Raw genomic sequence first — 27,809 nt, forward strand, 5'->3', positions numbered from 1 at the left:
GAAAAACAAACACAAAGCACCAAAACAGGCTGAACTCTGTCCTGTGCTCATTGCAGTTAATAGTGAGACTCCCATTGACTTCAATGGGAGCAGAAGCAAGCTCTGTATATTGATTTTCTCCAACCCCTTCTATTAAGAATCTTGAAGTGTGGCTGTAACATTGTTGAAGTGGGATGTTGGCAGCAAAATCAATAAAAGACAATATTAGAGCATATGCTGTTTTCAGCTTCCTCACAATCTGATATAGCTGGTATTAGCATCCTTCTCCAAATTACACTTCATGCGTTCTATAAAGTGACCTTCCTTGTAGTGCCCTCTCCAATATACAGCTTTTGTGCTCTTACTCATGTATTTAGCCTTCGAGAGCATGAGACCTATTCATAATAGTGAAGATTGTTGGTTCTGAAGAGAACACAAAGAACAGATTTCTTCATGAGTGATTTCATGGGGCTCACAACCTAAACTCTATTTCTGATCTCTTATGAAAGATCATTTATATTATTGTTTGAACTAAGTTCATGGTTTGGGGGTTTCTTAATAATGCTGGCCTTCATGCCCTGTTGTTTTAAGGAACCTTTTCCACTCCAGCAAATTAGAGAAGGTTGTAAGTGTTGCTTGAGTTGGAGATGTTGTTACCTTCTTATCCACTTACCTTATTAATCCATGAAACATTAGACTTTGCTAAGGTACCAGAAGAGATAATAATCAAAAAGCAGAACCTTTTCCCGCATCAGTACAAGCTTCTAAGCTCAGAATTACCTTTTTGGGGAGCATCCTTATGTCATGAGACATGTAAGGCTGGCTGAACTTTCCAAAACATTAAAAGCTTCCTTTTCAAATTATGCAAGTTCTCAGACCCTATGCATCCAGCAGAATGGCAGTCTGTGATGTGGTTGCATGCCAGGAGTTAAAAGCCCACCCAGAAGGGCTTGTGCTTCAAGCCAGCTCACCACAGAAATTTGCAAAATTACAACAGGCTAACTAGTGCTGTTTTACTTTGAGGAATGAATATTAGATTCAGAGGAATTTTGTGATATCCTGCTCTTTGGTTTTGTCTTTAAGACTATCTCATGAAAATCAGCTTCTCAACTAGTGTCACATATCCATAGTGTAGCATTTTTATGAGCAGTATGTTGAAGATTCAGTTCTGATTAGAGGTGAGTGATTTTTAGTCTTACTCAGTTTTACATTAACAGCAGAGGGAAGAGAAAACAAAGAAAAGCCATCTTGTACATGGAATGACTGACTCAAGAATTAGATAGCATACCATTTTATATCACTTCTCCACTAGTTCAAACATGTGACTCATTGAATACTGGTTTACCAAAGAAGGAAAATTTGTGTCTATGTGGTTTAAGGGAATGTGTTTTTCCTCTTCCCCTCCCCTCCCCTCCCCTCCCCTCCCCTTCCCTTCCTTTTCCAAATTAGGAGTGCTAATTTCTATGTAATTTTTTTACCTTTCAGTGGGAGGACAGCTTCCTGTCATTTTGCTTATTTAGTCAGTTCTCCATATATTCATTGCATGTCAAGATGTTACTTAGGCACAATAATGTGCTAAGCATGCATTTGAAGCACTACTGTACCCAGTTATTGTTGAATGCTTCTACAATTGATAAGAGTATCTTAGATGTCATCCAGGGATCTCTCTGAAAAGTTTCTTCATTGCTTCTTTTTCATGTGTCAGCTACAGACAATATTCAGTCATAAATTTGTCTTTTGAGTTTTGGAGACAAGTGTGTGCTTTCAGCAGCTGAGGAAGAGCATGAGAAAAAAATAATACCTCTCCCCATGTTGTTCTGTTATCAGATAGTTGTCTGTCTCATGTTTTGTTGATGAGTTTTGAGATGCCTGTGCTGTTAGACCTTGATCCCACAAGCTTACTGCCTGCAGCTCAGTGTTTGCACTCACCTTCTGCACAACACCCACACATATGAGGTCCTAAGCAGTGGCTTACACAGAAAGTCTGTTACAGGGAGTATTTTACTGTTGTTTCTTTAAAGTTTTACACTTCTTGCAAGTTTCAAAAAAAGTCTCTTTCTGGAAGGACTGCACGTAGCACCAATCCCTCTAGAACCCTGCCATCTGTAAGCTCACAACACGTTTTATTCTACAGTAGCTGAGAAAATACCTACTACACATGTTAAGTTCCAGAGAAGCACAGTAGCCTGCCTCAGTTTGCAGGTACTGAGTGTGTTGAAGTCAGGATGGAGGGGAGAAAGGTGGCATTTACTTGTAGATGTAATTCTTCTGCATCGTCTTCCATTCTCATAAGGGATAAGTCACTCAAAAAAAAAATACCTGTGAATGTGACAATCAAGAAATTCCAAGCTTCTTGGAATTCTTAGAAAGGGTAAAAATATTCTCATATTTAAGATCCATTTTTCTTCTGATACTAAAGTCACAGAGAAATTATTACAGCACTACACACTTTTAAAGAAAAATTAGCTCTGCATTCTAATCCAGTACAAGGTCAGAGAGGTAGCAGGATAAATACTCTCCCACAGCTTAAGGCACAATAGAATTTTTAAAAAAGCTTGTTGATCCTCACATTTGTAAAGAGCACTTTGAATTTACGATCAGAATTTGCCTACCATAAATCAGAGCAATTCAAAGAACTGCAGTCACCAAAAGCAGTCAGATCAGCCCTTTCTTATCCTAATGGACATGACAAATTGAGAGATTCACAGGAACACTGTCAGGTTTGTTTCCAAACAGGTTTGTTCCCTGAAATTACGTGTGTGTCTTCATATTTATTCATCCTACAGATATTTTTGTTCAAGTTGTCTCAGTGGTGTTGGACCTGAATGCAATTCCTAGTTTAAATGTCAACAGTAGCAGTACAGTTATGTATCCTATTAAGGCCAGTTTTTATTTTTTAAATCTGAATGAAATTATGACCAATTAAGTTGATGCCTAATAAATAACCATTGGTAACCTACCTAAACAGAGATTTACCTATATATAGTGATGTTGAGTATCCCAGGCAATCTGTATATCACATGTACACACCTACATAAAATCAATTTATGACATCTACATAATGTTAACATAGAATGCGTGAAACACTAAGCTTCCATCAACATATCTTGTGTGATCCAATTTTCAGAAGTCTATACCTCCAGGTGCAAGGCACCATAAAAACAAGTAGTGAGGTAGGTCATCAATGCCACTTTGCATCTTCCCAGTAACCAACACTTTTCTTATTTAAGAGAGCCTATCCCTTCTCTCTTGAGACTGGAAGCTTATCTGTCATTTTTAGTGTTACACAGTCATTTCTTGAAAATTATTGATTAGAGGAAAAATTCACTTCTTTGCTGGCATCCATAAAACATAGCACCTGCTGAACTGTCTTAATTTCTCGACTAGAAAAGAAAGAAAAAAAGTAAATGCAGAACCTCTAAAAGAGAATCAGCTCTCAAATATATTTAACCAAGACAATGTTGGGTTTTTTTTTCCAAGCAGCTATTGGTAAACACAAAGCATAAGTATCAAAGTTATACCTCCACATTTTCTTAGGATTACTTGAGTCTTATGACTCTAGTTCAAGAGGATAACCAAGTAGGAAAGACAATGCACCAGGTCCCAGCCAACAGTCCACCCACATCAGTGTGTGGTTCTTCTCTCTGCTCTGCCCTCTTAAGTGTGTATCACGTCTACTGGGCTTAGTACATATCATGGGTGGCAATAGAAGAAATGTGTCCCAAAAAGGAGAGGAGACAGAAGATCTTTGGTCTTTACAGGTGACCTGGAGAAATTGGTCTCAACAGGGCAGACTAACTAATGTCTGTCAAAATTCCATTTCCAAGTTACATAGATGCCAGTACTCCAAAGAAATGCTGTCAAGCAAAATAGACCTAAAATGTGACAAGTTTTAATATTTTTGTAACAAGGTGGCCTCTTCCAAATTCTAACTATGCATTTCAGTAATGTGATGTGACATCTTTTTAGGAATAGTTCAAAGTACTTAATGCTGCGATTTACCTGCGACTAAACTGGTAAGAGAACTGGAAAATATACTGCAAAGTAAGTATGAGTGAGAGCAGAGAAAAATATCAAGAAATGTCAGGCAAGTGGAAAGTACAACTGGACAAAGGTTTAGTGTTGGAGGAGGAAATGAAGGGAGCTGAACCAGTGCAGAGGAAAATGGAAGAAAGTATGAAGAAATGGGTAGAAAGATGAGTTAAAGCAGGAGATTAGTCGCATCGGTTTTAAGGCCTTTGTGAAAGTCAGTTCATTCTTCTGATCTCCTGAGCCACTTGTAAAACTGTAATAAGTAATCTGCATCTCTTTCCTAGGTCTGGCTGAAATAGTGAGATGTATTTCCCTTGAGTTTTGAGCTAAAAGTCAGAGTTGGGGAGAACACAGTGAAATACAGAGAAACGGTGCTGATCCACAGTCTAGAAAGTCTGGAAGCTGCTAATCCAGAAGCTCTCAGCTAATAATCTCTCTAAGGCTCTAAATAAAATGTCAGATATCATGAGACTCATCATAGCAGCACAGGAACTGGCAGCACCACTCCCTGGGGTATTATTAATCCACCTCAGAACCAGCATTTGCATGTTACTTTTTGCACGCTTCTTTGCTAGTTTTGTTATTAGACCCATCTGGTCTGTAATGTGCCCTCCTTCTCTCTACACCTTCTTTGCTATTTGCAAAAAGACATGCTTCATTACACAAAAAAATAATAAGCCTTCATAAATTGCTTAGTAAGCCACGTGTGCTTTAAACCTTGAAAAGAACAGCGCTATTGCAGAAGTCTGGTAAGCAGGATTAAGTTTTGTAAACTGAGAAAATCTCTATTCATAGAAATGCTTTGGTTTCTCAAATGTTACATCTGTGTGTCGTAGATGGGATGGATAAAATTGCCATTAAATTATGGTAGAATTTTTCTTTTTTTTATCCCTTTTTTTTTTTTTTGGCAGCATCCTACTGTTTACTAATTGTTTGCCAGCAAGTCTTATGTGAATAGGGAGTCTGAAAATAATTCTCATGAGTATTCAGTTTGAACATCTGGCATCATCATGAATGTAACGGGTATAATGAGTTTCTCCACATTGAATGTAAGCAGCATGGTGAAGAAAGGATGCTGAAGCAACTGCACCTGAATAAAGGTTTTTTTAAAAAGTAAATCTCCCTCCCAGTGTGTGGGTCTTAACTCCCACTAACATTAATGGCAATGACCCCTCCACATATAGGATAATTAGTGCCTTTGGAGTTCAAATTTGCAGTTTCTGAGACATTCAAATGAAGCGTGCCTAACATTAGGAAAAATGAGGAAATTCCTTGTTTGGTTGCACTATGTCTGAAGGGGAAAGAAAAAAATGGTCCATGGCTAGATTAATTTATAATTGCCCCAAATTATTTATTTTTAAACCATTCTAATTCTGTTTTCAGAGTTTATTCAGGCTAGTTCGCTACCTACTTTCAAGTTTTAACCAAAGGGGTTTGGTTATTTAAAAAAGCCGAGTGACATAATTTATTTTCATATAAACACAGGATAACAATGGAAGAGGCGTATGTTAAAGAATGCAATATAGGAATAGTGTTGCTTTTATTTGGTAATATCAGACATACTTCTGTGCACTCATTGTTGACATCTGAATGCCAGTGGTTAGTGAACTAGAGTTACTGAGGAGGGGAGAGGAGAGGAGAGGAGAGGAGAGGAGAGGAGAGGAGAGGAGAGGAGGGTTTATATGTTCCCTTCAAGTACTGGAAGTCCTTGATATATTATACTGAACCAATATCCAAAAATTTTCATGTTAACATACAACATACCATAGAATCACAGAATCAGTTACATTGGAAAGGACCTTCAGGATCATCAAGTCCAACCACAGAGTTGTTTCCTACAAATCAAGAGGTGGCTACAAATACTGCTCAAACAGGAAGGACCCCCTGGCATTTCAATTTCTTAGTATTTGGGCTACTTGAGACTAGTTTGTGCCTTCTGAAAGAACCTGAGATCCTGAAGACAGCTAAGGAAGAGTCAAAAGCTGTCTTTGCTAGGATGACTGTAAAATTATTTAAAGTTTTTCTCGTTGTTTTTTCCCACACAACATCTCCTTCATATATAATAATAAAAAAAAAAAAAAGAAAAAAGAAAAAAAAAAAAAGAAAAAAGATGCAATTATGGTTGCCTTCAGGCAGGAGAAAGAAACAGACAAATCCTCCTTAATGAAATATAGCGGTTGCATTGATGTTTAGATTCAAGAGATTCTTCTGTTTAGAGGGTATGATGATCTACACTGACATTCATTTCTATTTAAAGATTTTCTCCAGCACATAACTGTAAAGACCAAGAATTTTTAGTACCTTTCAGATATCTGTACAGCATGTAGAGAAAGGCTTATATAAGAGTTCATACTATTATCTTCAAATCTTGAAATGCTGTTTTACTACAGAATCACAGGGTATCAGCTAAGATCTTCCATGCTCGCTGTCTGCTAAGACTACCTTCCTTACTAATGACAACTGACATACCTCATGACCTCCCAGATCCTCCAAAATCGCTTTCCCTTGCTGACTTTCCCCTAGTTATAATGCTTCACAGTTCACTTGTTTGAAAAACAAGCAAGCTAGATAGAAGCCTCACTGCAAGAAAGATATTGAGGCCCTGGAATGTGTTCAAAGGAGGGCAACAAAGCTGGTGAGGGGTCTGGAACACAGGCCATATGAGGAGAGGCTGAAGGAGCTGGGAATGTTCAGCTTGGAGAAGAGGAGGCTCAGGGGAGACCTCATTGCTCTCTATAACTTCCTGAAGGGAGGTTGTAGTGAGCTGGGGGTCGGCCTCTTCTCTCGTGTCATTAGTGATAGGACCAGGGGGAATGGTTTCAAGCTACGGCAGGGGAGATTCAGGCTGGACATGAGGAAGTATTACTTTTCAGAAAGGGTGGTCAGGCACTGGAATGGACTGCCCAGGGAGGTGGTGGAGTCACCGACCCTGGGGGTGTTCAAGGAAAGACTGGATGTTGTGTTGAGGGACATGGTTTAGTGGGAGCTATTGGGAATAGGTGAACAGTTGGACTGGGTGATCTTTTAGGTCTTTTCCAACCTTAGTGATTCTATGATTCTATGATTCTAAGCCAAGGATAACTTCTATTGTTTGTATTTATGGTTGTGAACTCTATGTCCTTATTTCTCTCCTCTTGTACTTGTTTAGTCCTTCAAACTGAAAATTCTTTGAACTAGTAGAGTAGTAGTGGTTTCTGACAAGTTGGTTTTTTTTTATGTTGTGTTTTTTGGTTTGTTTGTTCTGGGTTGTTTTTTTTTTAGACACAGCGAATGCTCTGCAATGGAATTGATGCAGGCAAAAAAAATTACCATAACAACAGCCATCAATTTGACAGCTCTTGATGTTATTCTTGTTGATGTTATCAAAAGGAGCATCATATCATTTTAAACCCCATTTTCATGTCAGGAAATTAGGATCATGGTATTAGTAGAACTCAGGTGGAAGGAAAGCTTGGGTATATGCTCTTCATCTGTTTTCATGACACTGTTTTGGTACATTGGCAAAAGTTCCAAAACCCTGAGAATTTCTGCTAAAGAGGTTAGACTAAAAGTCTTAAATAAATAAAAAGTTGTCAGTTTTATAATCCATTTCTTTAGAAGTACCTATAAGAAAGAAAAAATATGTGTAGGAAAACTTCTGCTAGCAGATCGTGCGGGAGTATTATGCTCTTGAATTTACAAGTTACTTTTCTGTTGTTGCCATTGCTTGGTCATTTGTTTTTCAGATATTAATTCCAGACTGCTACAGATCCTGAAGATAAGCTACTGCCTATGAATTTCAACCAGGAGTGTTTTCCATAGGTGAATTAGTAGTCTGTCATTAATATTAAACGTAGTGTTATAAATGTTATTAATGCCCAGGTATGTGTTAATAAAATTGCTAGAAACGTATTAATTATCCCCAAGTTCTGCAATAACTATAAACATATAAAAACAGAAGCTTGGGATGTTCAGTTTATTTCCTGGCCACTATGTGAGTTATAAAATACTACGATTATTCGTAATTACAATTATTTTCACTGTGTAGACTTACTTCCATGGGCAGCTATTATGCAGGAAGTTAGATATAACCACAGAAAACTAGATGAAAGTAAATGGCACAAGTTGGTGCTGCTGATAAAAAAAAAAGCACATACCTAACAGTGTCTGAAATAGATGACCTAGAAAAGTAATTTTTTTTTTTTTCTGAGACATCAGTCTGAGACATTTTTAATACATCTTGAGACTTCAGAGTATTTCTGTATTTCAGTCACGGTTTTTTTGTTGTTTTTTTTTTTTAATCCAGAATTTTTTTTTTGTTTTGGGTCTAATCTGGATCCACTGCATGTAACCAGTTTGGCCGTAATGCTGTTGCTGTGGCACTGCTGCCTCAGAACAAGCAAATCACACTAACCTCTTAGATGTCTTCAAGATATTGATGAGAAGGCTTCCCCACTTACATACGTCTGATCTTCCTCTAGCTGATTCTCTGAGACTGACAGGTATCCGTTTGTGTCCCTCCATGAAAATGCTATAAAGCGTATGTTGGGCTGGTTGTCAGCTGTGTCTGTTCAGGTACAAATATTCCCTTCTGCTTGCATTACGGGCAGTTATTTGGGATTCTTGTCAGAGTTTTCTTTTGATCTAGCTTCCTTCTATATCGTGCTTCTGTAAAGGCTTTCACTTTAATTGTCTTTTATCCTAAGAAGCTTTCTAGTGTGTCTCAGTGAGAGGTTCTGTAGATGAGTATCAGAACTACCAAACTTAAAATGGAATCAGAAGTTGCAGTGGGATGAGTTAAGTAAACCTCTTAAGCAAAAAATACACCCCTTGGCTTTATCAATGAAATTATAGAAAAAATAATTCTGCACAAATGAGAAAAATATTTACTTTTTAAAATGCAGATTCCATTATCTCCAAAAATTCTTCATAAAATTGTAGTTTAGTATTCAATAAGGTGTTCTTCAGTATGCATAAAATGTAAGCAAACTGCTCTATTTGGGATAACTGCGTTGAATCCAGAATGATTTTAATTCACTAAAATATAAATAACTTAAAATTACGGTTATGATGTGCAAACAAAAAGAATCTTTTTGATTTTGTTTCAGAGTTATGCAGTGCTGAATGAGATGGAGCCCCTGGCGTCTACCAGATGTCTTTCTTTGACTTATGCTCTATTTGATGACTTTTTTACTAACCACTTTATTCACATTAGGAACAGAGCTTTTTGTAGCTTAAAATTAAATAACAAAAGAACTGTGTGTATGAACACCATATAGTTAATGGTTTAATCTAAAAATAATTCATCAGAAAGCTTGTGACAGTGTAGAATTCTATTATACTGCTACTGTATGGGTTGCATCCTCCTTATTTAAGGACTTCTACCTTGGACTCTTTCTTTAGTTGCTTTACTAAGAAGAGCACCAGATTGTATAATAATTTTGATAAGATTTTGGATGCATCTAGGAATTCTGCCTAATATCACAAACTCATCTCTGCTATATTCTTCTTCACACATTTCAGGTTGTTTGAGATACTTCCCTTTTCTCTTAACATATGCTGTTACCTCTTCCAAACACAGCCTTTATTCTTCTAGGATCTGGAATATAGGTTGATGGGGCACCATCCTTGCATGGGACTTCTTGGTAGTACAGTAATCTAATTATTAATATAGATCTTAATATGGCATTCTAAAATAATTTTAAAATAATAAAATAATGACATTTATTGGTGCAACTGCATTTTTAGCAGTAAAAAAAGCTGTTTTGCGTTTCTAAAGGAAAAACAAGCTTTTGCTTCTGAAGCTCATCTAGAGTGCAATTTGGAAGAGTGATTTTTTAAATCCTAACAAGTTAATCACCTATAGGTGATTTTCACAATCTGTAGAAGACTTTTGCTTTTTCCCTACTTTAATGCATCTGTAGAAGACAGAAGTGCCATCCTCAGCCCCACTCAATAGCCTGAATTTACCTATGTGGGAAAAAATATGTTCTCCATCTGGGCCATGATGAGGCCAAGAAAATGCACCACAGCAGCTTCTCCAGTTAAAGCAGCCTAAAGCTCAACTGAATCTGGGTTTCTGGCTGGAACTGAGTATTGTGAAAAATGCAGTTCTTTGACTGGGGACAGTCCAATTGGTGGGAGGAAGACAATACAAATGGCTGCCATTTTATTTAATTACTTTCCTCTGGACACTGCAAAGATGAGCTGTATTTTCAAGTAATTTAGTTCAAATCCATTACATAAATCAAAAAATAAAATTTTAATATAAGCTTCTGATATATGTTTTTGTTAGACTGAGGTTTTTATTTGCTCAGACTCTATTTTAGGCGTAGCTTGTTGGCTCTTATTAAAAAAAAAAAAAAAAAAAAAAAAAGATTTCATCCTCTTATTTGCCCATTGGACTCATCACTGTAATTTCTTGAGGGTATATTTTGTCACAGAAGGATGATTACATGCTTTTCAGAACAATTTAATTTGATGTAACAATACTGTAACTCTTACTAAATCTTCCAGAGATACTCCGTAGAATATCCAAATTAAGTGCAATAACCAGTCCATGCCTATATTTTAATAATGGCTAATTCTACTTTATTTTGGATAAAGCATTTGTATTACTTTAAAATCAGTAAAAATTATCTCAGAAAAAGATACATTTATCCTACCAAAGATAGAACATTTCTACTGATAATGAAACACTATGACATCTAAATGCTGCTCTAGTCAAGTGAGGCCTAACATTAAATGGAGTCAATACTATTTCTGATAATTTGGAGTTTAACCATATTGCTATTGTAGGTGGGCAAGAAAGAATTCTGTACTATCAAGCCTGAAATCATTTAATCAGGAATGTAAATCAGTTATGTGCTTCAGTTACCAAATGTTGATAGAATTGGCTATGGTAGATTGTTGTTTTTTAATTACAGCTGCCCTGTAATGTTGCTGTGTTCCAAGGTTCCAAGAAGGAAAATAGTGTGGTATGATGGTCTGATATGCCAAATGGCCACTCACACTGCCAATATGTAAATGCTACCAGGGGTGAGTTCTCCTATAGGATGAAAATGACATCCCTAAAGCAATGAATGCCATACTTCCCTATATGTATTTACGTTTAGATAATTTATTTAAATAATGTTCCTGCTACATGCTTTATAGCCCTCTGCCTTTTGCAACACAAATTTTAGCTTATATTGCAGACAGTGCAAGTCATTTGGCAAATGTAATTTCCATCCCTGCATACTAATCGATTTCTTCACAAACACCTGCTATCAGTTATGATAATAAAAATGCCATTCTAAATTGAAAAGGGGCCAAATGGAGCTTCCTAAGGAAATGACTTAAGTGTCTTTCAATGCCTTTAATGTAGTAATGTTCTTGTAGTGCCAACACTTTTTCAAAGCAATTGCATTTTATATAATTTTGCTCTGTAACATCTTTTTTTGTTGTCTAAATGGATTCTCATAACCATTGCTATGAAGCAGTTCATAGGGAGATTGGAGAGGAATTTCCATGTTTCTTCTCCTATGGGATTAAATCCAGACAACCTGATATAGTCTAAGTTCCTTTGCACAGATCTCATTGGATTTGTACTAATTATTAAATGATTGTACCAGATCCCATAACACCACTGGGCAAATGTTGCAAAGCTGGGAAGTGTTTTGCCTTTGGATGCCAGTTTCTTCCCCAGATATAAGCCTAAATTTAGCAGCTAGATTGCAAGTAGCATTTGAATTATCCAGGGTTGCTTTATGGATCCTTCCATCCCATGAAATAACTTCCCAGTGACAGCCTTTGCCAGAGTCTAATCGTTTTCATCTCTGCTAGGTCTGAAATGTCTCATTAGCTTTCAGCTCTACTGTCACCTTCCCCAACAATATTCTCCACATTATTTCTAAGGAAACAATCAACTTACTGATTTATTCTCATTTTCATTTTCTCTCAGCTCTAGCAGCCCAAGCATATGCGCTTAAGGAAGAAAATGATAGTCTTCGATGGCAACTGGATGCTTATAGAAATGAAGTGGAGCTTCTGAAGCAAGAGAAAGGACAGCTCTTTCGAACAGAAGAAAGCCTTACAAAGGATCAGCAGCTGCAGTTCTTACAGCAGACGATGCAAGGCATGCAGCAGGTATTGCCATGGAAGAAAAAACAGGTCTTCTCTTTTAGGAAAATGCTACCGAGGATCTATGCTGTACGCAGGGCTATTAGCCACAAATTACTATATTGATTTCTTTTCAAAATCAAAACCTTGCTGATTTTAGGTATGGAGGGAAGGGGAGGAGAGACTGGGGACATTTTTAGGGATAGTCATTTTAGGAATACCTAAACGGCAAACCCATTGATCATTTTCAAGAAAACTTCCTATGCATGTTGTAGTTAGGAGCAAATTACTTTGGTACATCCTCTATTTTTCTTCTCATTTAATCCAATTAGCTTTAATTCTGCACAGGAGCTTTTTTTCAGCATAGCATAGTGGTACCTTCATTTGCATTTGTTCTGCATCTTTAGATGCATCTCCACTTCATAGCTTTGTCTTTTCTTCTCCTGACTCTCCTTTGAGGATCTCCAGTTTGTCCAGATTGCCCTCCTGCAAATTTGCAGATGGACATTAACACCAGTATTATCTTCCAAAATTTTATTATTTTTTCTGATCTTTGAATGTAATGTCCCCATTCAGGCAATTTTTTAAACGTTTCAGTGCAGCAACAAAGCTGCAGTAAGCCGTTAACTGCCGTGTGTCCCTTTAGAAGAGGTTCAGGTTTCTATATGCATTATCCTGTATTTGACAGTGTGCTCCTGATATTGAGCAGGTCAGGTCTTGTCTACCATGTCTAGACCTGTTCCCACTGCTTTCTCTCAGATGTACATTAATACATAAGCACTTTTTGCTCGACATGCATGTACCACTTCTTTCCTGAAAAGACACATACATTTCGATGCTACGCAACAGAGAGCGAGGGCAGTAGCTCACCATGATACTGGCTTGGGTTCCCAACTATACTTACCCCTCCAGTGAAGAAAGGCTGAGAGAATTGGGGTTGTTCAGTCTGAAGAAGGAAAAGTTCTGGGAATACTTTGTTGTAGTTTTCAATACTTAAAGAGAGGCTCAAAAGACGTATGTATATAGTAACAGGATAAGGAGAAATGGTTTTAAAGTGAAAGAGAGTTGGTTTAGATTAGATACAAGGAAGAAATTCTTCACTATGAGAGTGGCAAGTCACTGGAACAGGATGCCCAGAGAAGCTATGGATTCTTCAACCCTAGGAGAGTTTAAGGCCAGGTTGGATGGAGCTTCGAGTAACCTAATCCAGTGGAAGATGTCCCAGCCCACAGCAGGGTGTTTGAATTAGATGAGTTTTAAGGTCCTTTCCAACACAAGCCAATCTGTGATGCTGTGATGCTACAATTTAGAATAGAGCTGCTCGGCTATGTCACTGCAGAGGTTAATTTGGCCTGGTTCATGAATGCCCTGAAGCGACACATGTCCTCCTCAATCACTCATGGTTATTAGATTCCAAAAGGGGACAAGTTGTACCCACTTCCAGATTGTACTAAGCTGGTTTATATGACAAAACTCCACAGCCAGAAGATATTAACTTACATATGAGCTGCCCAGCTGGATTAAGAATTGCATTGCTATCACAGAACATATCAAATCCAACCAGTCTACAAATCCTGCTTAACACCAAATAATGGAGCACAAGATGAGCTTAAGTACTACACACATGTTTGTATGAACATAAACCCCATCTAAGCCCTCCGAGTTTTACCAAATCAGAATGATTTATCATATGGCAGAGTAATTTGGAATGAAATAGAAAAGTCATTGATCATTCAGGAATAAAATCTTTCCTGTACTCAGGAATAAAGCCACTAATAAAAAATACTTAAGGTTTCTGTGTACTCTAGATATGCTTAAGGTCTGCTCATGATCTTCCCTTTCTCTAAATGGATGCTTAAATATCACTGTCTTTGTTAAATTTAACTGCATATATAAATATTATTCTAAATTTCAGCCTACTGCTCATTCTCCATTAAAATTAGTGAAAAATCAGCACAAAATACTACTAAATCAAAAGACTGGAGCTCTAACACTCATTTTGCATTTTTTATCATTTCCTATCTGGGGTCTGAAAGAAGGATAATCAAGACTGGAGAATATAAATAGATTGCTATTGTAACTTCAAGAAAATGTTAATAACAAAAGCCAATAACAGAGAGTGACTTACTTATCTTTCTGTTCAACTGAGCAATGGACACTGCAGTCACTGTTCCTCTGAGTGTTTTTATGTTCATGACAGTTTTGCTGTGAGGTTGAATTTTTTTTGTTTGCCATCCAGGGGGGTTGAACCTACCAACTCCCAATGGGATATAATTAGAGATGGCCCAAGTAGCTGGAGAAGACATTGCAGATAATCCAGTCTGACAATATGCTGAGGAGGGCAGCAACACAGAGGCACAGGAGGTGGAGTTCAGAATATTTGGTAGGAAATAATCAGTCAATTAAGCAGCTGGATGATGGCTTTGGATTTCAGTGATTAGCTATAGTCATGACATCTCACGACCTCTGTGCTTTTCATGCAGTTCATCCATGAATATTTAGAACTAAACCTTTGATTTAGGTAGACTTTGTTTTATCTCAGCTTGGCTTTGTAAATGCTGAGGGATGACAATCTTAGCTGAAATCCATCAGTACAGCAGGTGCTCAGCATCTATGGAAATCAGTCTCTCAATGAAATATTAAACACATACCCAGAACTTGAGTGGTAATAATTTAACAAGAAGACCTGTATTCTCTTTTATCCTTTTCTATATATTAAAATTAATGTCAGGCAAGGTAAACTGAGTGCCACTGAATTCCCGAATCCTACATATATGTCAGCATTAAAAAAAAGTATTTCTCCTGTCTCTTTCCTCTCTATTTCCCCACTCTTTTATATACCCTTTTTGCTTTTAACTTTGAGAACTAGAGATTAATTGATTTGAGCTGCAGTCTATAAAGCAGATTTATCTGAGAAAAAATGGATACATTTTCAGAATCCAGAATTTTTTTTGTAAACATTTGGTGTCAAACGACAGCAAATAGCACAACTTCAATGTATTTTCAATGTAACTCTACCATCTGGACATTTTTCAGGATGCTTTCTCACATTTGCGGACTGATGAAATGAATGTTTATTTTCTATTACTGCTATTGCTCCAAAGTACCGTCAGCAAAATCACATTGATGTTTGCTTATGAAATATAACTTTTGGGCAATAGTAGCAACCTCCCCATTTATTATGTCTAAAAAAGAAAATCCTTCGGACTAATGGCATTGAACTTGTGGGGTTTTGAGTCAACTTTCTCCATAAAATTGTGTCACAGTTTAATTTCATACCCGCTGTGAGATCTCAAACAAATGGAAATAATGTCTTGTATCCATGGTAACAAATGAGATATACTTTACCTGATTTTGAGATAGAAATTGAATTAACTTGTCATTGCTGCATAGGTAGCACTGTCTTCAATTTATTTCTATATGTGAACACACATACCAAGCAGATCACTTTCCAAATGGTCCCATTTTTCAGCAGTGTTTGGTATTCTGCAGTATGGTCTGTGATCACAAGGAGGGATGTTATATGTTTATTTATTTTTATAATATTTCACAGCCCACTTTTAAGAATTTTTAAATCTTGTCTCCTTTTCTGAAATGTTTTACCAAACACATGACTATAGGTAATGTAGAAAGTAGCACCTACTGGTGTTGCTTGATGCTTGCCACTGAAAGACTCAGATTTCAGCAGATATATAACTTGTCCAAATTTCAACCATTTGGTTTGCCATATTCTATGTGGAATAGCAAGTAGAATTCTTTTACAAAACTCTCATGAAAATCTTTCAACCATTCTGAGAGCAGAGTGAAGGAAATGTTCTCCTTTATTATTGTCCACCAAAGAATATTCCTGAGGAACTGCACTTGTCACCTTCATGCTTTGAAACAAGGACTCAGGTTCTAACAGTGAATCACTATTGAGTCAATGATGTGGCTTCCACATCCTTTATAAAATCTATCTGAAGATGAAAAGCCTTTGAAAAATCTCGATGTGCCATGTATGTGATGTCAGTCATCAGCACATATGCAAATACATTTTACATCTTTACTGGGCATCCGGAGTTGTTTGTGAACCATCTCCATAGAACAGCCACTAGTGCAATGTTTTAAACCTCAAGGTAGTCCAAAGTCTACAGAGCACCGTTCAGGTCCTAGAAATATGCTAATTCCTTTAGCGTGAGTCTTTACTTGAACTAGCTAGCTCCACCATTTGGTCAGGTTTAATTGTCCAAGGTATGGTGACTTGTTTGCATAACTGTAGTAATCTGGCTTATTTTCCTATAGGCTGGTGATTTGGCACGGTGCTTCACTGCATCATGTGAATATGCCATACTAATGTTTTTTCCTCTCACAGCCCCTTGAGCTTGATACAGTACAGGCTGATGTAAATTCCTGTAAGCAAGGCCATTATCCAGAAATCCCATTTAAGCCATTCTTCCACCTATGTTTTCTCCAGGAAATGTACCCTAGTGCCTACAGTTCTTCTGGTGCCCATGCTGAGTTGTGCCTGGGACATGTAAGAGCCACCTCATTGCCCAGGTTCCCCAAGGGGCCTTTTTCATTATCTGGGCTGAGGTTCATGCTCCTAACATACAGTGACAGCACAGGCTCCCCTTCATTGGTGGTGATGCATTAAAATCTAGCCACAGGGTTATTGCATTAGCGGGGGATGTGTGGGGGTGCCTCACTTAAAATCATTGCTTGAGGTGAAAAGCAGGAACAATAGGAATAGTCGTGGGTGGTAAGCATAGGGCTGACATGAAGGCTGAGGCACTGCTGCCACTGCATCGACTGTTAGCTCTGGATGTCTCAGCAGGAGGATGAACACATTCTGACCCTGTTAATGACCCACATGGGTGCCACTCTGCTGCAGCATGATGAAAGTCCTCTTTTGTCTTGTCTTCTTTTTTTCTTTCTTTTTTTTTTTTTTTTTTTTTTTCCCCAAACAGTATCAAATTAACTCAAACAGCAATACAGATTCCAAACTTGAGTGCTCAGAAGGCAGGAACTGCCAGAACTACAGACTCTGTATTTTGCTTTCTGCGCCTCAGGGACCTTTCCCTGTTCAGCGCTGCAGACAGGGAGTGCACAGTTAATTATCACCTATTCAATACGTTCCTGGCCTTGTTGTTCAATATGCAACACAGAGCCTTTCTGCGACGCCACATTACTCATGACATTTCCTACTGAGAACTAGCTTTTGCAGTTTACCAGTCATTTAGCGTGAAAAATAAATAGCACATGCATCTGAAAATTACTCGTCTGATCTTAAAAGGGCTCTTGATAAATGCCAGATGACCAGAAGTCATTTCAAGCTCATCCAGGGAAGAACATTTCACTTTCTGATGTGCCTCGCAGCTGTGGTCAGGAGGGTGAGAATTGGTGTTGGAGAACGTTGTAGATCCCTCTGTACGTTCACTGCTCCCTTGGGGACAAGAACAGCCATTGTGAATTGGATTTGGGACCTAATCAAGATGGCACAAGGGTCCTGGCTCCGTCAGCTTTTTATGTAAGACAGTATATATAGTGTTGGTCTCACTGTGCTGACACTGAAATGAGTTGGTCTTCTGCCATTAGCAGCCGCTGTAGCAGAGCTATCCATTTTCAGATCTCCTCACTTAACAGGAAGACTTTTTTTCCCATTTGAGAATATTCCTCAGGTCCTTCCTAGCTGATTTTGTCTGACAAGAAGTTCTTTCTCACACAATTTCTGGAAGAATCTACTCTTTCCGTGGTCCACTCTCCTTCAATAAGAACAGAAGAAAAAGCATATTTCTGTCTAAGAAGGCTAAGTAATAAGTAGTATGGGACATCATGAGAGACTTCCATCACTTTTCCACCATCTATCAAATTTCTCTAAGCCTCAGCTGGCATTTAGGTCTGCAGCTCTCAGATTTTTCATAGATGTTTGGTTGTTAACTGTCACAACCATTCCCTTCTCTCACTTGGAAACTTTGTGAAATGTCAGAAGTCACAGGTACATTTGTTGTTGGCTGAAAATGGCCAAATCCAGTGCCATGTCAGTACCATGATCATCATTTACCCTTACATATACAGGTTCTAGTATCAATTTAGTGCTGAGATTAACATCGTTTTCAAATAGACGGAGCATTTTATGGATATATGTATTAATATACCATAAAGGCAGGGAAGTTTTGTAGTCTTTTATATCCACCTAACTTTGCACACCAAATATCTATTCAGCACATAATCCAGCCACTTACACACAACCATAACCTGCTTTTTCACCAAATGCAGTACTAAAGAGAAGAGTAAATAAAAGAGATAAAAAACATTACTCCTTGGATTTGCTTTTTACCTGCTGAATAAATAGACCAGAATAATTAAGTTGGAAATGTTTTTATTACTCTACTAAGTATGAATTCTAATTAGATTTTCCTATTTTCCTAGAAAAGCAGCACTAAGGTAAAAATTGCAATATTGATCTTTTATTTATAAATTTATGGGGAATGGGTACAAGATAAGAGCAAGGAACAGGACCGAATGTTCTCTTACAGGCCAGTCCCTTCTTCTCTTGCCCTGTTGTTGTTGTTTGGAATCTGGTAAGAAATATGTCTGTTTCCAGGATGGAGAGAATTTTTCTCATAAGTATTCTTTTTATTCTCTTGTGCTTTTCTGGGATCTGTACAGTACTGTCCAGTACAGTGTGTCCAAACTTCCAGAAAATACTTACTCTTTCTGATTCTATTTAAAAAAATAAATAAATTAAAAAAAAGAGCAGCTGGCAATTAAGTACTAATTGTTTCCCATATTTCAGACAAGTCAGAAGATTTGTCCTTTGTTTTTAAAAACCTTTCCTTACTAAAAGTAATGTTTTGATTTCCCATTTCTGTGACCACTACTTCAACAGTTTCCGAGGAAGTGTAAACAAGGAACCACAGATTCTCTAAGCACCACATTCTTGATTGCTGTTATAGTGGTGAAATAATGGAGGGAAGCATATTTTTTCCTGCTGCTAATGGTAAAGCTGAAGCGAGATTGGCAGGAAGAAAAAAATACTTTCAAGAGAAATAATCTGGTGCACGTTTGATTGAAAAGATGAAATAAGTCAACTAGTATCTTCATTAGCACACTAGTGTAGTCTAGTGGCAATGACATGTAGGTCTCATAAGTTGTAGCAATCTTATGTGAATTATTTAAAAGATCCTAAAATCCTAGCATCAGCTTCCTGATTACATAGCTTCCAAAAGCATTTGATGCTTTCGTTATAAGGAACTCTGCTTCTTCTGCAAGGAACTATGTTTAAATGGCAATAACACTAGGCAATTTGATTCTTTTCCCTAATGTCATTTGTCCTTCTAGTTAAAATGTGTCATGTCTTTTTGTTCTCCTTTAAAATGAATATTTTTTCTTGAATAGGAAAATGAAAATTTAAAAAAAAAAAAAAAATCTGATTTGATTTGCTAAGAAAGAGGATGCTATATCATACTCATTTGCAGTTCCATGAAAGAACAGACATGGTCATACAATTCAAGTGCCATTGCCTGGTGAAGGGGTATTCACAATAGACAGGTACAGCTTGACAAGCTGGAGAAGAAAAGGTTGCTGTGAATGGATGATTGTGTCTTCTTTTGACTGTGCATCATGCCAGGTGCCAGCTGTTTGCTTTGTGGGACAAATATGAGGGCAGAGGGAACCTGACACTCAACTAGGATCAGCCCTCTTCCTTTGATCAGGATCAGAACAAACTCTAAGGCAATCTGCTCATACATCCATTGCTAGCAAAAGCCAAGGGCTGCATAACATGTCAGTGACCTCATTTAGCAAAGATAGGAGGGGACTTTATTGGTGAGGGGCAATTGGCTTGGGCCAAACTTCTCCCCTCCACAGTGCATCATGAAAATAAAGACCTTGTGCAATCCACTCTAAAAGGCAGATCCTAGAGAGGGATTCCTGCTGCTAGCACAAAGAATCTGTAAACTGGGAGGATTTCACTTCTGGTAGGAAGGTTGGTCCTGTTAGGACCTAAGGACTTCAGCCTTTTCATTTGATGTAACAGTTCATAGCAGACTTAAGAGATTGTTTGTCTTTCTTGGCTGGAGTAAGAGAAACTCCTAAATACTGGTTGACAAAGAAAGCTGTAGGTTGTCTGTTAAGCTGTTCTTTGCACTAACCATGTTCTCTTTCCATCTGATCCACAGTCCCAGACACAGCCTTTCGTAGTTAGCATGGCTGAATTACTCTGCATCATGGAAACAAAAGAAATTGAGATTTAATTATCTGATATCTATTATGTATTCTCTAGAATCATACAATAATAGAAGTAATAAGGAACCTCCAGAGATCACATGCTCAAAGCAGAATCGGCTCTGGAATTGTTTTGCTAGGGGCCTAGTCTGGCTGTTTTCACAGTTTCTCCAAGGATGGAGAGTCAGCAGCTTCTCTGAACTCTTTTTCCAATTACTGGCTACCCTAATTGTGAGATGTAATAGAAGTGTTACTTGATGTGTCTATTAGCTCTCAATCCTCACTTTAGAAGATCCTCACTCCATCTTCTGCATAACGTCCTTTTAGTTACAATTCCATCTGTCTGTTTTCTCACTTGACATTTTTAAGTCCTGCCTACTCCTGTGCTTGGTGCTATGAAGCTATAGGACCTCTGAGGTCAATCTAATAGCAGGAAAAGGGAGCACGACAAACATCTCTGCAAGGAAGTGGCAGGACAGTGTTCTTCATTATTACCATGATACATATACACTCTTCAGGTGTGTGCCTTGCTTCCCAACCCCTCACAAAGTGGTTAACCCACAGAGTTAATGTGCTCAAGATGTTCTTTTCCTCTGTTCAGAAGCAGGAAAGCTCACTCTGCAGGTAAATTCCCTAAACAAGCTGGAGCTGGGCTGCTGATCCACATGGAGCTCTCACCAGTTCAGAACTGGGCCTCTTATCATTGCAAACCCCATGAGCCATCCAAGCAATCATATCCTTCTAATTACTATGATACTGACAGTCCCTGAGAGAAAGGAATGATGACAAGCATTGCTCTATTACGCTGTGTTGCCCTTTTCTCCCTTAAAAAAATATCCACAACCATGCTCTTTATTTTAATAATGCCTTGTCATACATCAGTATGGCACATGTGTCACCCTTATTGCTGCAACATGGCTAACTTCCTCGAGGGCTCATTTCTAAAGCTTCTTTGACTTGTCTTTCACATTCCCCTGTTTCCTTGGTGATTTGTCTGGCCTCATCAGCGTCTTGTTACTAATGCGTATTTGCTCAGCTGGGAAGTTACTTTCTCATTATTCAAGCCTGCCATGTGCTGGGCATTTGTGATATGAAATCTTGTCTGTCTTAGCAATAGACACAAACGCCCTTCCATCCTGTCCACTGGCAGAGCGATATGTATTTTTATTTTGCAATTGATTGTGTGCCTGAGATTTCATTTTGATTCATTATTTCTTTTCCTTCCATCTAAGGAGGAGAGGACTCTGAGAGAGGACTCTGCCAAGAAATATTTATCATCGTTCCCCTCTTTTTTGTGAACAGCCTGCAAGACTTTTGAAACACTTTTTTTTCCTTGCTTTTCCTTGCTGATTTTTGTCCTTTTCCATCTGGCCATCTCTTTTTCTATTTATTTTTTTTTCCTATAAAATAAAGTTGGAATTGACAGCATAAAGCTTCCTTTGGGAAGAAAAAGGAAAAAGAATAAAACCTCAGAAATGGGCAATGTAAGTGGGTACTTTAAGTTATCTCCGCAGACCTTTCAGTGCCTATGATTTCATACTTTTTAGGTCTCCAGTTCTGGTGCACCATAGGGAAAATGGCTGCACTTTTGTTCAGGTTACAACTTGCTTTGTTTTGGTTACTTTTCAGTTGACAAGCCTTAGTGTTTTGAGAACTGAAAAAAGTAACCTTGGATGGAATTCAGCCTGCCCTTCTGAGGCATGTGACTTTTGCTTTCATTTTAGGCACCTAGTAAACCAGAGTTCCCCATTTTTCATGTACGGGAATGTAATTAAATCCCTCATCGGTTGTAAGTGGAAAATAATATTTTGCCCCCTAATATCATATAGATAACATATAGAGTTCAGTTGCCTGCGTTAACTAGATGTCGAAGCTGTCTATTCAACTGAGTTAGCACAGTTAAAGTATGTAACATCATCTTTTCTTGGCTGATATTCTCATTTCAAATGAGTTTGCCACAGATCTTTTCTGGTCACTCTGCAGTTACTCCAGAAACTGGAGGATGAGTCCACTTGTGGCCGAATGGGCTGGGTTTGCTGAAACTGCCTGTTCCCCTGTGATCAAAGGCAATGCTTCTACCTCAGAGAAACCCTTTTATCTGAACTTCTTCACTTCCTTTGCTCCCTGCTCATATTTATTTTCAGGCAACTGGAGAACAAAAAAATAGCAAAAATAGGACCATTCAGCAGTGTAACTGCTAAACTTGTGGCAAACACTAGTTTTCCTTTTTCATTATTCTGTCAGCCTTCTAGTATCCTAAGTATTGCCTCAGGCCTTGTGGTCTCTTCTGATCTGCCTCCCTTTTCTTAGCACTGATGGTTTTGTTCAGGCAACCATGCTCTCCTTCTGAGAGCCTTTGTCTTGCTAGGCTATGTGTATGCCTACCTTACTAGATATGTCCATAATTCATATTTAAATGTACATAAGTAACACTGCCTTCCGGGGAGAAAGGAAGAAATGTGGGCTGGGAGGTGAAGAGTAAAAAGAAGGCATGTTTCATGATACAACAGCAAGCTATTACTTTCCCTTTAGGACTTCTCATATATTTCAAGGCACTGTGTGTTGTTCAGTTGTTAGCATTCTTGGCTATGCTGGCACCACACTGTACACAGTCTGAGTAATTCAGCTGGCTTCAATAATGCCATCTATATTTAATGTTTCAGAAGCTGTGAAGATTGGTTTAAGATGGTAATTTTCTGTCTGAGCTTTCAAGATCTATGCCACATGGACAGCACTGAACTGCTGCTGATAGAGATTCATCACTGGAGGTGGTAACGTGTGGAAAAAATAATAAAAAAAATAATTAAAAAAAAAACACACACACACTTCCCTCTCATATAAATAAATCAGCTACTCACATATGTACAAGGAGGAATTTGGTTCTCATGAATGAAGCAAGCTTAGCACTGAAGAGCTGTATTTTCGGAAGCAGCTTCAGAACTGCCATGGGAAACAGGCATGCTGCCTTGCATTTTTTTTTCTTCCCCAAAATGCATTTCTTGGCATCTGGAGAGACAACCATGAAATTAATTCTCTCTCCTTTCCTGTCTCCTCTCTGGCAATGCCACTGATGGGACACAGGTGATATGTATCTGTCTGATCTGGACCTACTTCAGGGCTTCATTTCTTTGGGACAGCCCAGCAGCCACAATGACAAATAGCTATGTTTGGACATAAGCTGTGCTTCCAAAACCAGTGCTGGTGGAGCTCTAGACTTTGTGGGATGCTTCCCTCTGGAATACTCAGAACTGGTTCCCTGAAACTTCATCAGCGGCACACAGTGTTTTCCAGACTTCTATTCATCAGTTAGCCCTGGATATCTTTCCAAGCTGATATCAGGAGTAGAGTTCTCCCCTTCTTCTTATCATTTTACCCAGGAAAGATCTTTCTACAGCATGATGCTGGACATTTCCCAGCCTTCCTCAAAAATCTCGTATCAACGCATCCTATATCAAGTTTTCCTTGTGTCAGGTTCTGTGAAAGTTATCTGCTCTTTCTGCTGGTAGCCTCTCCTTTGCCTTTGACAGATGGCTGCAGCTACCTTCTCCCCTTCCCAGGAAGAGAAGAGGGTAGTTCTGCATCAAGGATAATACTTCTGGATGCCGTGCTTTTCTGGCTCCTGACACTAGGACTTTGGCTCAGGGAAGAGACCGTTGCATAATCATACAGCAATAGCATGGCTTGGATGGGAAATGACCTTAAAAACCAAACCCTGCTGTGGGCAGGATTACAGTGTATTAGGTTGCCTAGGGCCTCATCCAACCTGACCTTGAACATCTCCATATTGGGTGGAACAGAGGACTCTCAGAAACCCAAATTGTCACTCTGTGTCAAGGACTACTGCTTTGGGAGATAACAGATAAATAAGCCAGATATTTCCTGGCTGCTTGGCAAGAAGTCAGTCCTTTACCTGAGAAAATGGGGGAACTGCTGACTGAATGACATGGCTGTGCCACCAAGTTGATGACATCAGGGCTCAAGGAAATGGCCGGAGAGGTGAAACAGGATTGAAGTAAGGATTATTTTGATAGCTGTGTTGGCAGAAGCTCTGAAGCATGCCAGCAGGACACAACAGGTGGAAAGTGGGATAGCAAATGTGTGGGTGGGTGGGCACTGGAGGAAGCTCCGGTGGGAGAGCTGGAAGAGGCAGTGAAATAGATGGAACAAGATCAGACAGCATGAAAAGCAAAATAAAGGAGAACATTTTTTTTATTTTAATTGATCGCAGTATGCACTTGCAAGGAAACTGAAGGGCAAAAACATATTTTTATAGGATCAATTTTTAATAAGCACATTTATGTGGGAAAAAAATAATTCTGAATAATTAAATACCTTCATCTTGGCATCATTCATTGCAATCATTATGGAGTGGCTGTCTGTTTATATGCAGACATGACAGCAGTCACTGTTATGAAACTTGCCTCATTCCTGCCAGTGTAACATCCTCTTTCCCTTTGCTTCTAATTTTGCCAAACCTCACGTGTTCGTGCTGAAATTTTTCAAGCTGATCATCTGTCTTGGTCTGATATTTTTTTTCAGTCAAAGCTATTTCATCATTTCCTAAATTAAGACTAGGAGGGAAAAATATGTTGTGTGGCAGTGGCAGTTATAATTCCTTTTACTTGGTGGCATCAACCACTCGGGAAAAAAAAAAAGCTCTGAAACTGGCCCATGTAAAATGAGCAGATTCTGCAGCTTTTAGCGATAAATGCAAGAAAGAGAAAAAGAAAAAAGGTTAAGTCCCCAGGGAATGATTACAAGGTTTAAACAATTCTGGTGTCACTCGGAACTGGATGGGAAGATCCCAGTTCTGTGAATGAAAACCCTTACAAGTGACTGGGAATGTGGTACACTAGTTACAGATGTTCTGTTTTGCATCTCCATGAAATGGGAACCATTTACTGTCTTGAAAATATGAGCCAAAGGATACACAGTAAGCCTACAGTCATTGACAGTTTAAGATGACTATTAAGACTCCTGGAAAGTTTTATTTCATGTCAAGTGCTTGCAGTATGAGCTGCAAACCCATGAAAACCTGTACAAACCAAGAGCATGGGATGTTTCCTGGGATTCTTGTTCCCAGTTGGCCTGAAACCAAATGCCATGATGCTGAGTGGGGAGTATCTGTCCTTGTGCTCTCTGAGTGTGTCTACCACTCCAGTTCCTCCCATGCTAGGCCATCTCTTTGGAAATTGCCTCAAACACAAAATAGAAAGTCAGGATCAAAGGAAGAAGGATATAATTAGACTAAAGCACAGTGGGAGATAGCAGTGGAAGATGTGAAAATAAAACAGCAGTAGTTTGTGAGCTGATCTGTGATATATAAGACTCGACTGTAGAAGAACCACAGCAGTTAGGATGAGAAATGTGATTTTAGTGTTTCTGGTGAAACTATAACAAGTTCAGCCTATAAGTGAATGGGCTTTCCAGTGGCAAAGATGGACTTAAGATTATCCAGGTAGCAGTTTATATTGTTCAGAAGGACAGCTCTAGGGTTTCTTCCAGAAGCTGGAGTGAAATATCTGAATTTAGATGAAGGTTTGGTCTGGCAGGTAGTGGTATTCTTCTTGGATTGGCAAGCCTATTCACTTCCTCCAGAGGCTGTGGAGCAAAAAGGATCCCTTGTGTGGTTCTCTCTGGACTCCCTCATGCTTGTAGCACTGCATGGTAAATGTTGTTAGTCAAATCTGACATTTCAGTGTTTTAGCTGGTTGCCTGGAGAGGCAAAAAAGGAATTCCCTTCCCAGATATATAACCAGCTAAATGCATTTCTGGATCATGTGAGGATCATGGAATCATAGAATCCTTAGAATTGGAAGGGACCTTTAAAGGCCATCTAGTCCAACTCCCCTGCAGTGAACAGGGACATGCACAGATAGATCAAGATTCCCATGTCCTGATGCAGCCTCTCCTTGAAAATCTCCAGGGATGGGGCATGAACCCCATCTCTGGGCAGCCTTTTCCAATGCCTTTTAAGGAAAAAAGACTTTTTCCTTATATCCAACATAAATCTACCCTCTCTTTAAGCTTGAAGCCATTTCCCTTTGTTCTATCACCACAGACCCTGCTGAAGAGTCTGTCCCCTTCCTCCTTTAGAGACTGAAAAGCCCGTCAGCTCACTTCAGAGCCTTCTCATCTCCAGGCTGAACAGTCCCAGCTCTTTCAGCCTGTCCTTGTCCATCCCTTGGATCATCTTATTCATTTTCACTTCTCCCTTTGAACTGTCAGAGACTGGCCACAAAGGTGAGACATAACTGCTCAGGGAGTGGAGATGGAGATATCAGAGATGGAGATATCTGAGATGAAGAGCAAAGACTCCTTGCTCTGTGACAATCTTTGTCCTGTCCAGCTGTATAAGGTCTAACAGATAGCAGTTGGGAAGGAGAGGACATTTCATCAGCTCCGTTTAGGTGACCTATCCTCTTGCCAAAACTTAGATGTCTCTGCTAGTGACCCTTGAAATGGCTTCTGCTGTCTTTCTGTTGCCTTGTAAACTCTTCTTCTCTTCAAATATTGGGATAATAGAATCCCCCAGGCTTGGGTTTGGAGGGACCTTAGAGACCATTTAATCCCAACCCACTGCCATGGTAGCACTGCCACCTATCAGCTCAAGCTGCCCAGGTCCTCATCCAAACTGACCTTGAACACCTCCAGGGATGGAGCACCCACAGCTTCTCTGAGCAGCCCATGCCAGTGGGGAAAAAAAAAAAAAGAAGTACTCGAGGTGAGGGCTGTAGCAGTGCAGAGCAAAGAAGGAAAAGCTCTACTCTGCTTAATGCTGCCCAAGTTACACTTTGCCCTTCTGGCTGCCAAGACACACTGTTGACACAGGTTCTGTTTATTGTTGACAAAAACCTCAGATGCATTTTCTTGTCAACCCGGATTATCTGGGGGAAGATGAGGTGGAGAGTGCCAGCACTTCCCTGCAGCTTCTGGAGAAATCTAGAGGGCAGGCATGAAGAAGGGACAGTGGGGAGCTGCCAAGGTGAGCCTGACATCATCTTAGCCACTGGAAAATCTTTTCTTTCTTTAGTGTAGAAATCAACTAGAACTATCCTGGTAGAAGGTTAATGATTAGTCTTAAAACATGAAATTACACGAGGTGACCAAATTGTCCCTTTGTGGCTAAAAGGTTATGAAACATCTGGAAATCTATAACTGTGCTATAGAGTTGCCTGTGTAACAGTGTATGACACCTGACAGTGCAAATGATTTGTATCTTCTGAAATTGTAGGGAATGGTACCCAGCAGGCAAGATGAACACAAGTCTGAGGTGGTGATCAGATCCTGGTTAGGAGGACACCTAGCTGGATTGTTGAGAGTGCAAGATAAAGTCAGACATGGATTTTATGTTAGTGGCTGAATGAATCCATAAATTGGTGTTTACTTACACCAGAAATGCACTACTAATAACTCTGTTGGATCCCAAAATGTTGAGTGTTTTCAAGCAGCTCTGAAAACGATACTGGCACAGAGTCCTTTCATGCCTGGGACTTTCAGTGCTGTGGAACAAG

General features: G+C 39.0%; 1 protein-coding gene across 7 annotated transcripts in view; it reads left to right on the forward strand.

Annotated features, from left to right (window-relative positions):
* Positions 1 to 27,809, forward strand: part of ENOX1 (ecto-NOX disulfide-thiol exchanger 1) — a 365,715-nt gene that overhangs the window by 311,526 nt on the left and 26,380 nt on the right. For all 7 annotated transcript variants that reach the window (XM_042867022.1, XM_042867020.1, XM_042867019.1 and 4 more), the window contains one exon: positions 11,933 to 12,117. In XM_042867022.1, coding sequence (XP_042722956.1) covers positions 11,933 to 12,117 — 185 coding nt within the window. The remainder of the gene's footprint in view (positions 1 to 11,932; positions 12,118 to 27,809) is intronic.

Source organism: Lagopus leucura, unplaced genomic scaffold (assembly GCF_019238085.1).
Source record: "Lagopus leucura isolate 7727_CA_CO unplaced genomic scaffold, USGS_WTPT01 Super-Scaffold_100001, whole genome shotgun sequence".
Taxonomy (NCBI): Eukaryota; Metazoa; Chordata; class Aves; order Galliformes; family Phasianidae; genus Lagopus; species Lagopus leucura.